Source organism: Schistocerca piceifrons, chromosome 2, assembly GCF_021461385.2.
Source record: "Schistocerca piceifrons isolate TAMUIC-IGC-003096 chromosome 2, iqSchPice1.1, whole genome shotgun sequence".
Taxonomy (NCBI): domain Eukaryota; kingdom Metazoa; phylum Arthropoda; class Insecta; order Orthoptera; family Acrididae; genus Schistocerca; species Schistocerca piceifrons.
Window position 1 is genome coordinate 892578266 of NC_060139.1, and position 14777 is coordinate 892593042.

At 38.2% G+C, this 14777-nt stretch overlaps 1 protein-coding gene across 1 annotated transcript in view; it reads right to left on the reverse strand.

Annotated features, from left to right (window-relative positions):
- The window catches only part of LOC124775970 (Down syndrome cell adhesion molecule-like protein Dscam2), a 33365-nt gene that overhangs the window by 8848 nt on the left and 9740 nt on the right, over positions 1–14777 (reverse strand). The window contains exons 4-5 of the mRNA XM_047250811.1: positions 9435–9452; positions 7116–7214 (exon numbers count right to left, since the gene is read on the reverse strand). Of these exons, the coding sequence (XP_047106767.1) occupies positions 7116–7214; positions 9435–9452 (117 nt within the window). The remainder of the gene's footprint in view (positions 1–7115; positions 7215–9434; positions 9453–14777) is intronic.

Below are 14777 nucleotides of genomic sequence, written 5' to 3' on the forward strand. Positions count from 1 at the left end.
TGTCCAAGAGAACAAGAAGATTGTGTCGTATAAATCTGGAGTACAGTCTGCCATTTTGGATGACATTTATACAGAAAGGTCCGATAATGGTACCTCCAATAATCCCGCACCAAACATTAACTTTCCACAGACGTTGATGCTCTACCTAACGGAGCCATTTTGGATTGTCTGCGGACCAGTAATGCATATTCCTCATATTGACAATTCCTTTGTTGGAGAATGATGCCTCGTCGGTAAAGAGAACATCTGCAAAATTTTGGATTAGTCTGAAGTTTTTGCTGAGCCAACCGACAAAATGTTGCCCTATTGCGGAAGTCATTTCCATGAAGATCCTGGTGTAAATGATCATGGTAAGGATGAAATTTATGACGTTTAAGAATACGGTGTGCACTTGATTTCGACACACCAACTTCACGTTCAATTTGACGTGTGCTGATTTGAGGATTCACAGCTATGGTAGCGAGCACAGAAATTTCAGCACGTTCATCTGTGCGTGTTCTACGACGATGTCGAGGTCTTGGATTTAAGCTTCCCGTTTCACGTAGACGAGATGTGAGACGACGAAACATCCGGCGCGAAGGCGATGGCTTGTCAGGGAATCGTCTTCTGTACAGTCGTTCTGCCTGAACAGCATTTCGTCCACCTACAACAGGGTACAGTACAGGTATGTAGAGTAGGGTAGAAAACAGACACATTAACTTAATAATCATAATGTTCGCTAACAGTACTATAAACAAACAATCAAACTCATAACGTATTTCCCGTCAACGTACATTCTCCATAGATCAGCAGCATTTCTACCATATCTTCATGTGTGTACATTATACTGTACAGTATAAGTTCAACAACACAATGTTTATTCATAATGTGTACTACCTCCGTGCCGCCACTAGATTAATCTGATGCACGACTACACTGGCAAGCGGTGTACCGCACGCCAAAGCAACAGCAAATGGGATGCTCGGAGGGTGGTGGAGTACAGAAGTTTTCATGGGTCGCAAATCATAAACAAGGCGAAGTGGTAACTGTGGCAGTAGTGGGAACTAGGTTGGACACTTGACTAGGTAAGCAAATGGGATGCTCGGAGGGTGGTGGAGTACAGAAGTTTTCATGGGTCGCAAATCATAAACAAGGCGAAGTGGTAACTGTGGCAGTAGTGGGAACTAGGTTGGACACTTGACTAGGTAGAGCCAGGCCCTGCGCGACAGGCAAAATGGGTCATATAACGCATTAGATAAACCTTATTTTGGGTGTGCAGGATAAATAAGACAACCTGGCGGGTGTACACCGATCGGTACTGGTTCATTTTGTGTACGTAGATACGTAAAACGTGCAAGAGGGAAACCATTATGTGCTTATGAGAGTTGATGGCAGCAGACCGTATTATTCGTTTCGGACCTCTTGAAAAGTATGGAGGTGTGATTACACATGTCAATCACATCGCGATTACGGGCAGCATGGGGTTCACGCCTGAGCCTCAGGACGTGCGCTAGCAGCGCATGTTGGATGTTTCAAGCGTCAACTTCGCGTCTCAATATCTCGGGACGTAATGGGAATATTGCGATACAATCAACGCCATTGTGTATGTACTTTGTCATGCTATTGATTGCTGAAGAAAAAATATAGGAGGTCCATTTAAAAAAACATAAGTTTGTGTTAAAAAACACATATCCTTTCATTTTAGAATGTTTCCAAATATGTACATTCATGGGCCCCAGCCCTACATTGATACCGGTGAAAGTCGTTTTCCAATAGCTGTTATTGTTCCAGAGATATTTTGGGTGGACAAGATAGCTTGGACACCCTGTATATAACGCAGTAGTGCAGCTAGGCACTTTCGTAATATTTGTAGGTTTTTACAAAATCGGAAGATCACTCTGTTAAAACACGAGACAAGAGTAACTGCACTAGCTAGTGAACGTAGGATTGAAACAGTGCAGCTAATTTTGGAAACTTCCATCCAGTTTTGCGGGGATTTGAATTCAAGACTTAATACGAGCCGGAAACTATTTTGAGAGACTGAAGAGTTGGGAGGTGTTTTGCTGAACTGATTCGGAATGGACAATGTGGGATCGTTATTCAATCTGATGCATTGTTAAACAAATGGCAGGCTGTTCCGCTATTAAAGGAAAGCAACATTGTAAATTTAGTGCGAGCAACTGGATAGTGTGGAAGGAAGAAAAATTATCAGCAGAAGGACGAGGCGAAATGCTAGAGTTTGATACAGCTACATTACCTGTGTTCGAGTATGAGCTGTGACCATCAGAACTGTTGTATAGGGCAACGAAAGTCACACGCTATCAATCATTCTGAATAAAGTATCAGCAGATCTACATTATACACGGACCGTAAAGGCCATTCGTCAGTCCTCCGTGCGAATTTCAAGAAAACCTGAATAAATTTGCACGCTTCGGGATAATAAGAGTGACGTGAATGTACTCATGTATGCCGTATTTCACCCAACAATCAAACCTAAAAATACGATTCTGACACTTCCCGTGGCTACAGACAAGCTAAACATTCTGAGAGGGGAATCGGTATTAGCTTCACAGCAATAATTTACATTGGCTTAACGTTTAACAAATAATTAATTTTAATATAACTACAGGGCGTACGCCATTGCGGTCGTGCGCTGTCTTCTTCGGTCCAGCACTATACGCAGAAACTAAGCAGCATCAGTGAGCAGACGTCCAGCCGAAATGCAATATAAAGTTAAGTCCTTCTGGTTCCCTCGCTTCTCTCAAGTCAGTGATGTCAACAAAATTATATAATCTCAGGAAGCAGTATTACGAAGTTCATCGGGTTTCAAACCGTGACAGCAACAGTCGGTGGACATCATTTAACCAAGAATTAATTAAAAGGTTCTCATTTAGTTAGAAGACTATAATATTTTGTGTAATAATTTTTAAAATTTAACGTGCAGCAAAGTAGTTTAATGTCAGTACCCAAATGATGCAGCATTACTACGCACTTTTCTTTACCATTTGAATACTAACCCAAATTTTCAAATGGCATATCTGAAGCTAACTAAATGTAGTGATTTATCGCAGTTGTTTATTTACATCATACATACAATAGTAGAGGACTGGATTTCTACTTCAGTTACGTGAGTAATAGAAAATTTATCTGCGTCATTACAAATCAATAGTACATAAAAGTTTTGTTGGTCTAATAAACTACTACATTGTTATTATTATTAATTTTCATGTTCAGTCGACTGTGTTAGAATATGAATTAGAGGTGTTTGTCATTCTGCCGCTTTACTAAGAATTAACAAAATGCATATTTACAAAACTAAGCTTTTGACAGTATATCTCTGAAAACCTCCATGGCTTTCTTAACAGATGGAAAGACGCACATATTTTAAACCTTCCATATCATACTCATTGTATGCTTGGTTCTGAAAACCTTTCTTTCGCCACAAAAATTTATGCAGAGTATATTTGCTCTTTACTTCTTTTTGGTCCCCATCTAATCGTTGTATAAAGCTGCTGAAGAAACAAAACCGTTTTCAAGCAGTTGCATAACTTCATTATTAATTTGTGCTATTTTCTTTCCAATGCGATAGGTATAGGTTATTTTCTTTCCATTATGATTGGTTTTATGTGCTTATATTCAAAACTACTCTGTTCGGTTCCTAGATTTGTAGCTGAAGTTTTCATGCACCAGAGGCAAATAGTGTATCATCACCAATATGCATGTGGTGTGTACATCTTCCATAATCTTGTATTTTATCTTCCATTCCTAGTTTGCAGATCAGAAAACTACATTTAATGATGTTGATACCTAACATCGTTACCTGATTTCTCTTCCATTTCTGAACTTATCACTCTGCTGATAGAAGGAGTTTATAGAAAGGACATATATACGACCCATTATAATAGCACAGTATAATAGATAGTCCCTTTCTCGACAGATCATGTACAGATTTTGTTCAATATGAGCTAAAATCCTTCTCGGGAAAAAAGGTAAACCATTTTAATCATTTCGTTCATGGCTCACATTTTGCTATATGCGGTTCTGAAGTCTCTATGTTCCTTTCTCTGATAATATTCCAACTTTTTTTGTATGAAATTTTTGATTAGCGAAGATCTTGCATAGTACAGATAGACCATTACGAGACTACAATTTTTTATGTTTTGTTCGTCTCTTCTGTACTGAACTAGAATAATTACATTATTGTTCCATTATTATCATTTACGAACCCAACTTTCCTGATGTAATGAAACCTGGTGTTTCTTCTCGTAACAGTTTATGTGAATGATCACTACTTGATCCACATCATAACTTTTTTTAAACTTTATCTTCTTCAGCCAAACTGAGTGTAACAAAGAACTTTCACCGTGGAAGAAGGTGAAACGTATGAAATGCTAATATACCCACAAAGTTCAATAAACTGCACTTTGTTAACTGTATCATAGGATACTAATGCAGTAATTACACCGAGAAGAGTTTTTAAAATGAAAGGCTAAACAGACGGAATATGAAATATTTGATGGGTGAAAACTTTTATTTCAAGAAACTTATGGAAAGACGTATGACTGCTGCTTCATGTTGTCGCTTCGTGAGATAACCTAATTGTGGTAGTTATACTTCTACAATCTGTAAACTATCTACGTATCGAATGTCGAGATTCTCTACGAGATAAGAACGATAATTTTTTTTTCATTTGGGTTGGAATATCTGCTAACACAATCTCAACTGCGCATGTGCTCATAGCACTACATCGACAAGGAACACAGCAACATAGTCTGATGTAGCTGTGGATAACGGTTTAAAGGAAACTATTCTCTTTTGATTTTACTAGCCTGCTATTCCTGATACAGACTGATTGAAGAGAATTTTATATTTCCTTCATTTCTCTGCAAATACGAAGCAAGTGAACTCAGCTTCAGAATGGCATCATCATCCGTTTGGTTGTGTGCTATCACAAATTACTGCGATATGGATTACAAATCGTATTCTCTATTCTCTCAATGCTATGGATATTTAAAAAAAATGGATTCACTACGGGAACACGCCAAGAATTTTTAACTATATGTCATTATATGTGATGTGAGCAAAGTAATTCTGTCTTCTGTTCCACGCTGTACCTAATATATCGCTGGAAAACAATGTTAATATTTCGTAAACGTATTGTTTTCTGAGGGTCCAGATCTTCACTATTCTGATTCGTAGCTCTGTTCCCAGACTTGATGAAACATGTAATCACCTCCTGTACTGTCCAAACTCTTTGCTAAGTATATTTTACGATATTTAAGATATGACACTGTTCAGCATGCTGGAACTGAGATGAACTACTTGCTACTCTTTTGGCTGAGCTTTTTGTATCTCATATCTGAAAGTATAGCCAACCTGTTACTTGCAGGTACTTGTATCAGCTCCAATTGAATATCATTCCAATTGGATCTCACTTAAACACGTTTCTATTAAGTCGCTTTCTTGTTTGTGTCCGATACAAATTTTGCAAAAGGTTTTGAACTAACTTAGTGAAGTACTACAGCCTTGAAACTTTCAGCACAGCTTAGAACTGGATGACAGTACAATATTAACTTGCTTTTGTGTCTGGTGTGTACCGCAGGGTACTTTGATTTCTGTAAGTTTCTCTGCTTGGTATAAATTGTGCAGCTGATTCTCAACTAATATCTCAATTAATTACAGACTTGAAACTTTCAACGTAGCTCAGAACTGGATGGCAATGCAATATTAACTCGCTTTTTTGTCTGATGTGAGTGGCGGAGGGTACTTGTGTACCATTGTTGTTCCTTTTCGAGTCACGAATGTTTCTCAGTAAATACAACTGCTGGTAAGACTCAGAGTGAGCTCAGTTCTTTCTCGCTTTTACCTTCACAGCCTCTTCGTGGGAATACGTAGAAGGAATCAATGTATTCGTTAACTCGGGTGAAGATAAACTGAAATAAACGTGAAATTACACATGCTTCTATTGTGAACTCAGCGGAACCTTTGCAATCCGTTGAAAAATTTCACACTCTCAAAACTAAGCCGCATAAAATAATTGTTTAAATAAAAAATGTTTAGAGTAGCACATTCTTAAAATAGACTAAACAGAGTGAAATAATTTCTTATAGACCCTTTGAGATTCCTAATCCCATGCAGATAATCCTGAAAGTTTGAGCTTGTGAATGTTTCATAGCCACGGCAATTGTTGTAAAATTTAAAACAAGGAACTTGGGTGTATGTAATAGATAACGGTATGGAGTGTAGAGAGTGGCTGTCGTTGAAAAAAAATAGCACAACAGTTCATATTATTTGCAATGTATTAAAATTGTCAGTGTTAAGTGAAGCAGTCACGTATAAATTTTTGTTGCATGCTACCAACATTTTTGGATTTAAATTTTACATGTATTGTCACAGCTTCAGGTTAAAAAGATTGTTCATTTCATTAATTATTTCTTCTATTGTATTTTTAAATACAGAAAGTATATAGGTTTATTCACAAGTACCTCCAGGGACAACTGCGTAAAAGACAACGAGGTATACAGGAAAATACCAGCTGTCAGGCGACAGACCATCTCACCGAGTATAGTCTCGTAACACACATCGTAGCGCATTTGCACTATGGGGCAGGCGGGTCAGAACATGTAGACAAAGCATCCGCGTCCTCTTGTCACATCGAATTCATTCGCCCTGCAGACCGGCATCCCAATGAATTGCTTTACAAAGTTGGCTACTGTAGCGCCATCACAGGCAATTACTGTCGGTGGCTACAATGAATTGAATGCACTTCTTATCGTCTGCCGCATGACCAGCAGCAGTGTGAGTTTCAAAATTGGAGAGCTGCCCTACCACTGATGAATGTACACTCTTAATATGTCTTCTAGCTTTTGCACTGTCATCTTCTCAGACCCAGAAGGTACTTGTGAATAGCTTTGTACAACACTGAGTTTCCTTCCTTTTGGTAACGAAATTCTCTTAGAAATATTAAGCAGTTTATGGAAAAAAATTTTTGTACGAAAATAATTCATTACCATTAACAAATTGCTAATGATGGAAAATATAAATATTGTAACAATAACAGAATAATAATGGTCGCCGCAATTAGTACTTTCAAATGTAATTTTAAAGGATTGGAGGAAAATACAAATATTGCTTACTTGCTGCGAGCTTCTTGCCCCCTTCTGGTAGCCTCCAAGCAAGAGTGATGGAAGAAATAGTCGTGGAAGATACGTGAAAATCTTCAGGTGTGCTGGGAACTGTTACACAGAGATACAGCTTAAAAAAGAAATTAATTACAGAAATTACAAGTACATACGAAAGGTAGGACTAAAAATTTTATCTGCGTTTATGTAAAACTGTGTTACAATACACACTAGAAAACTACTATGCCGTAAGCAGATGGTTGTGAATATTCTACAACAATTATTAAAAGCGAAAACAAAAATTAGTTGAAATATCAGAACAGATAGTGACGTAACTTACAGCCTATGGCAAAGCAAGATATATTCGTCGTACACGGAGAATATGACGGGTGGGGGTGGCAAAGCATGAATGAATAGCAAATAAAAATGTACGTGACCTGTGTGGAGGTTTGCACAACTGCAGTTATCAAGAAGTTCTCCCTCTAATACTCGTAACTCTTCAACTCAGGCTTTTTGTAAGAACCTGGTGTCAGATATCTTTCTTTTTCTGACTTAAGACAGAAATAACATTTAGGTGAATCTCATTTTAAAAGCGGCAACATTGATTGATGTCTATAGCAGAAAAAGTGGACATATTTTCAAGGAAAGGTAATGAAAATTGATTCATCGAAAGCCAAATAACAACAGCTACGCAAAGTAAAAGTCTAATGAAACATGTTTCCATGTATGGAATGCATTTAGAATCTACCTCTGCGAATCCTTACGGTGAAAGCAATCACAGGCAGCTGTGGCCAATTTTTCTAATGTCGCGTTGCCGCCTAAGCTTAAAAGAAACTCACAAGCATTGTGAAGTTCAGAAGAATGTACAGTAAAGAGGATAGTGTTGTCGCTGGTATATGGTGTACGTTGCAGATTTACTTGAAATATACAGTACGGTATAATAAACAAATGGAAAAAAATACGTGACTGAAAAGATTGAAAAGATGTACCTTTTCAAATTTTGAGACTGTGTGTTTCTATTCATGAAATCCAAGTATAGATGACTCGTGGATGATTGGTGGAATTATAGACTGTCTAATTGTTTCTTTCTCTCTCCTGAAATTGTTTTAAGACTTGAGAGTGTAGCTGTAAGTTTCAAAAGGCCTTCTTACTTATCTCATCGCTTCCAAATAGTTTCAGAGAATGTTACGTAGATATACAGCCCGTGATTTTCTTTTTGAGCGGTCTGCTTGATCAGTGAATCACTGATGGAATCCCTCTAGGGATGACGTGAGACGAGCATTATTTGTGATATTATAGCCGACACTCCAGAAACCTTGTTTGTGTACGCGCTGATTACCCAAAACGTTACAGATTGTTTTCGGACAATGTGGTCAGTGCTGCACATGTTATGTTCTTTCGACCTTGAAGAAGTAGCGATATTCCAAAACTAAGTTCCTATTTTATCTTGACGTTGTTTCAGAATCATGAACTGTACCCCGATTTATGTTTATTAGTAATATTACGTTAAAAACGTTACAAGACAGTTCTCGCTTGAAACTTCTTTTTACTGTTCCAGAACACAACTATCGAGTTCGAGGATATGCAACGTATGCTTCGTGCACCTGTATTCAATTAATTTATAGTGAAGCACAGAGATTTTGTGATTAAAATATTTCGTTACTTTAGGCCAACAAATTGATGAAGCCCTAGAAGTGTATCGGCAGTTCATTTGTCAGGAACACGCATTCTAGAAGGCTACACTACATTGCATGCTATGCTCTATTATACTGCTATACCTTCTGCTTCTACACGAAAGATCGAAGCCGGAAGCAGTGTCTTCAAAAATAATTATCTTACGATCAATATCCATATCAACATTTAGAAAGTAAAGAGATTACAACTTCTATACTTGTGACATTTTCGTCAGCTACTTAAGTATAACAAATGATCGTTCTTCTAAGAAGGAACAACCTCCAGCAACACTTAAATTTCATATCATATCAAAGTTACAACATTATGTCGATAGTAATCCTCCCACGTTTTCATATATCCAGTCGATGCCTTTCCCGGAGGGAGACGTAAGTACATTGCACTTATTACGGTCTTTGATTCTTAGCGAAGCGCACTTATGAAATGCTATTTACGAGCTAGTAGGCACCTGAAAGCTGTCCCTTTAGCTCAGGTTCCCGTAGTATAACGATTTGCAACAATTCTACCAATATGCAGCATGCGGACGTTCTTCTACTACAGAAGCCAATTAGTTCTCTATTTCTTACAAGCGACTATATTGTGAAAACACAGCTATAAGGGAAACATATGATGACACGCCTTCATAAAACTCTGTATACTTACTGTCCTTGTTCCTGACCTCTGTTGCAAGCAAGAAAAGAAACAGAAGTTTCTCATAAAAACGTTTAGTTACGTATTTTTACATGTTTCTTGAACGCCGAACAGTAATTGTATACACTATCGAAAACTAATACCAGAACCACGACATATGCTTGAACAGAGGATGAAATGGACGTATAACTGAGTGAATGAGATAAATATAAGCAATTAAATTTATTTATATTCCAGCATAAAATGAGTATTTTGTAAAACCAGCATAAACTGGAATATGGACTACTACCCAAAAATTTTAATTACTGTATACTTGAGCTAGTGAGGATGTAACAAAAATGGATAACTGTGTTACCAATTGGTAACGTCTTTGCAGGCCACTGGTAAAGTTAAAAACGAAAATAAATAGATGGAAGTACTCAATCAAACATAGAGACTTTGATGAATGAAGGAACAATTTAGAAAATAAAGAACTGCATAATTTTCCGAAGACTGCAGCAAAGGGATGTGGGAGGGATTTTATGCCAAAATGAAGTTTCCTTGTGCATTTAAAGGAATTGTAATTCAGTTGCAATTCAGATTAAGAATTGGAATTCAGATTAAGAACTGGTTGAACCACTTGCTCATTATAGTTCATAAGATCTCGCTGAAAATAGATCGCAAACGATACGAAATGACAAAATGGAAGAAGGTAAATCGTCTACTTAGATTAAGGAAGGTGAGGGTGGTTAAGACCCTTTAATAGGAATTAGCTGAGAATAACAGAAACTGAAAATGAGTTAGCTTTTAGTATATCAATTCTACGAAGCTTTCTTATTCAGCTGTACATGAAACACATATATTGTTGAGTGGTTTTGCAGGAGTATTTCTTCAACAGCATTTATTAAAACCTGTGAATCGAACAACATGAAAATGATTCAGCACAACAACAATATGAATAGTAAAATGGTGCATTGTTATGACATTTCATTCATTTAAGAGACAACATCGTTACAGTAGAATGGTTTTAGCTTGAGTTAGAGATATCACAAGATGCAGTCAAAACATACACATAAAAAATGTTTTGTTTCAGATTCTTTCCAATATCTAGAATAAAAGTGTGATATCTGTTTATCGTAAATCTGTATGTTACAGTACGCAGAAAGCTGTAAAACAATCTAGAAGCAACAAAAGAAAGAACTTCGAAATATACTGAAGAGAAACAAATACTACAATTAGTGAAAGTACTAACAATGAGAAAATGGTATTTAATGGATTTAATGTTATGAATGAAAATTGCGGGGAGATGTGAAGGGTTAGAAGCTTACTAATTTGTCTTGTATGTGACACAACTGTGAATCAGCAGTCTGCAAATGCCAATAGAGAATAGAAAAAAGCAGTTTTAATAAAATGATGCATGAATGCTGCCTACTGGTCTAAACGTGTCTAAATGTGAAGAGATGTAACAGTGACGTCAAGAGAATGAACACTTCAGCTGAAGAGAAACTAATAGCCTAAGTGATAGGAAGGAGGAACTAATTTGTAACGCAGATAACCTATTACTCTTATGCACGGCACTTTCAAATTAGCATAATGTTTTTGGATGCGTAGAGATTGGAAAATTGCTTTCGCTTTCAGTCCCGCGAGGTGGACATCAGAAGCTATTAAAAATTGTGTAGGTTATTTCAGTGCCACGCAAATTTTATAGCACAGTTACTGTGCAGTCCAGCATTCTTTTGCAAATCTCCAATAAGAGAGAACCGACCAGTTAGGAACACGGCGTATTGTAGTTTACTGAAGCTGGTTTTGTTCCTCTACAGCACTATTATTAGAAATTCTACGTTACGTAGAAACTTTAGAGAAACTAACCAGTTCCAGAAAAACTATTATTTTGATTCATGCAGTCCTTTCTCTAGGCATTGAACCAGTATCTTAAGACACCAAAGTTGAAACGTTGCGGAGGAGAGGGAGCCAACTCGGAAGCGTCATATTGTGTTTCAGAATATAAGTACCACACACTTGCTTAATGTTCAGCAATATTTAGGAATAAATCTGTTTTCAGAATAATTATGGCAGTTATATAGCTCACTACTGGCCACAATGTAAGACGTTAACGCTTCGTTCTTTCAGTGCGAACTTCGTTACAAGAACGTAGCATCATGTGACGACAAATCTTAGTGGCTTAGGTGACTGACCAACTGGGACCAATATGCGCTGCTCGTGGCTCGCATGTTATGGTTATCAAGGTTGTTCAAGGACTGTATGGGTACGTTAGTTCATTCGCGAAGAAGAACTGTGGCAAACTTCCACATGCTTCACATCAACTCGAATATATTATCTTCTAGAAACCTAGGTGTATAAATTCTTCATTGTTACTATACTATGTTCAGGCAGGCTGCGGGAAATGTGCAAAGATAATCTTACCTGCAAATGAAATGTGAAAAATATCAGAAAAGTACACTAGCTTATTCTCGCATGTGGACGATATACTCAACCTCTCCAGTACTATGCCGAGCAAATGTAGTTTTCGAGGTGGTGGCAGTGTTCTTTCACGAGCATCATCCGGTTTCAAAAAGAGAATAACGTAGGATGTCAACCTTGACAATTGGAGTTTTTTTTTCCACAACTCCGTGTTATATAAGATTAAGACTTTTTGCCTCTCAGCTGAAGATGGAAGTAGCTATAATTTGGGAAAATATTTTTCTTAATTGACTGTGTCTGTTCCTTCGAAAGGACAGATACCAAGCAGATCCAGCAACTGTGAAGCATCATATGAAAATCTAAGTGGGATCACTACTATCAGCTGCGGCGGGACATTAAGCGGAATCAGCGGCGACAAGCGAAAATATGTACCATATGAGGATTCGACATGGGTATCTCCTGCTTATTAGGTAAATGCGGTAACCACTGCACCATCCGGAACACAGCGTTATCGTCACTGCATGGACTATATCACTATGCCTCACGGCCGATCCACTTTCTTCACTGGAAATGCACAAATACGTCCGACCTCCTATGGGAACCTCTAAGTAGCGAACAGGAGAATAATTGACAGGGACGGCGGATAGTTGGCGGTCGATGGGAGCGTGGATCGGCCTTGAGGCGAACGGATATCGTCCGTGCAGTTGCCCTACCGATGTGTCCTGGTTGGCGTAGTGATTGCCGTCCCTGCCTAGTAAACAGGAAGTCCCTGGTTCGAATCGCAGTCTTGTACACATTTTCGCTCGTCGACGCTGATTCTGCTTAATGTCCCACCGCAGTAGATGGCAGTGATCTCCGTTCACTGTAAATGTCGGTAACATAGACGCACTACCTTAACATTAATTTTATCTCTTGTGCATTAGTCAGAAAGGTGCAATGCCTGTGGAATCGGAGAATAAGTTCAGTTTCAATGTAAGGAACTCTGTGTGATTGTCAAGAGGACAGGCAATTACAGGAAAACCGAAAACATATTACCTGTTCATTACTCAGAAGTGAGACAGGGTTGCAGCCTCTCCCCGATGTTATTCAATCTATATATTGAGCAAGCAGTAAAGGAAACAAAAGAAAAATTCGGAGTAGGTATTAAAATCCTTGGAGAGGAAATAAAAACTTTGAGGTTCGCCGATGACATTGTAATTCTGTCAGAGACAGCAACGGACTTGGAAGAGCAGTTGAACGGAATGGACAGTGTCTTGAAAGGAGGATATAAGATGAACATCAACAAAAGCAAATCGAGGATAATGGAATGTAGTCGAATTAAGTCGGGTGATGCTGAGGGAATTATATTAGGAAATGAGACACTTAAAGTAGTAAAGGGGTTTTGCTATTTGGGGAGAAAAATAACTGATGATGGTCGAAGTAGAGAGGATGTAAACTGTAGACTAGCAATGGCAAGGAAAGCGTTTCTGATGAAGAGAAATTTGTTAACATCGAGAATAGATTTAAGTGTCAGGAAATCGTTTCTGAAAGTATTTGTATGGAGTGTAGCCATGTGTGGAAGTGATTCATGGACGGTGAATAGTTTGGACAGGAAGAGAATAGAAGCTTTCTAAATGTGGTGCTATAGAAGAATGCTGAAGATTAGATGGGTAGATCACATAACTAATGAGGAGATACTGAATAGAATTGGGGAGAAGAGGAGTTTGTGGCGCAACTTGACAAGAAGAAGAGACCGGTTGGTAGGACATGTTCTGAGGCATCAAGGAATCACAAATTTAGCTTTGGAGGGCAGCGTGGAGGGTAAAAATCGTAGAGGGAGACCAAGAGCTGAATACACTAAGCAGATTCAGAAGGATGTAGGTTGCAGCAAGTACTGAGAGATGAAGAAGCTTACACAGGATAAAGTAGAATGAAGAGCTGCATCAAACCGGTCTCAGGAGTGAAGACTACAACAACAACAACTCAGGAATAGGAAATAGCGTTATGTATTCCTGTAAACTACAAAAAACTAAATGAAAAATGACAACTCCATTGTTCTAGCCACATTCGTCAATTGTGACTCACACTGTGAACTGCCCATACGTTACGTATGTTTATTCACAAGGGGAACGTCGGCAGACTGATTTTTTTCTTGCTGAAAGGTACTATCATCCTGATGGGTAAATGTAATCAGAATGGTATGGAAAATGTTGTGGGTCTATCCTCACGGTTCAGTTTCCGTCAACGAACACCAGGGGTACGTTGTACTTGATGGCTAGCCACGCCGTTCTGCCTAGTGTCTGGGATGTTAATTATTTCCCTGTAACATTTAACAACTGTAGGTCTCATAACCACATTGAAATCGTCCGCGCGTTGTCCGCCTGACTGATTTTATGAGATACTATTTTCCAGTTTTCTGATGAACTTCAAAGAACAATATAAACAATTGTAAAAGACAAGTAGTTAGCCACCCTCCCGTCCTCTTTTACTAGTTACATGCATTCGTTGTAGGGCAAAGTACTAGCAGTTTTATTTGTACTGGAGAAATGTAAGCACCACAACGCAGACGAATTTTTCTGGCAAGTGGGACTCAATGGCTTGCCGCACGGTCTGACACTTGCGGTTAGTGGTGTCTTTTCTTTCTTTTACGACATCGCCTAGTCAGTTACTTTTCGAATTTAATGGGGTGAGGAAATCCTGACGGAAGGGCAGAATAAATTAGTTTCCTCTGCTTCTCTTCATTCAATAAAGAGCTGAGACCCCTTTTCTTTTGCAGGGGAAGGCGATAATATCCATTTACAAGTACAATATATTCAGAATAGGAAAGTATATTGTAATAATTATATCAGGTGTAAGTTCTACAACATCATGCAGAGACATATAACAAAAGACTTGGAATTTTAGCAACTACTTACTTACAATTCATATATTTATTTTTGCCTTCGTCGTGATCTCTTCTCACGAAATACAACACAA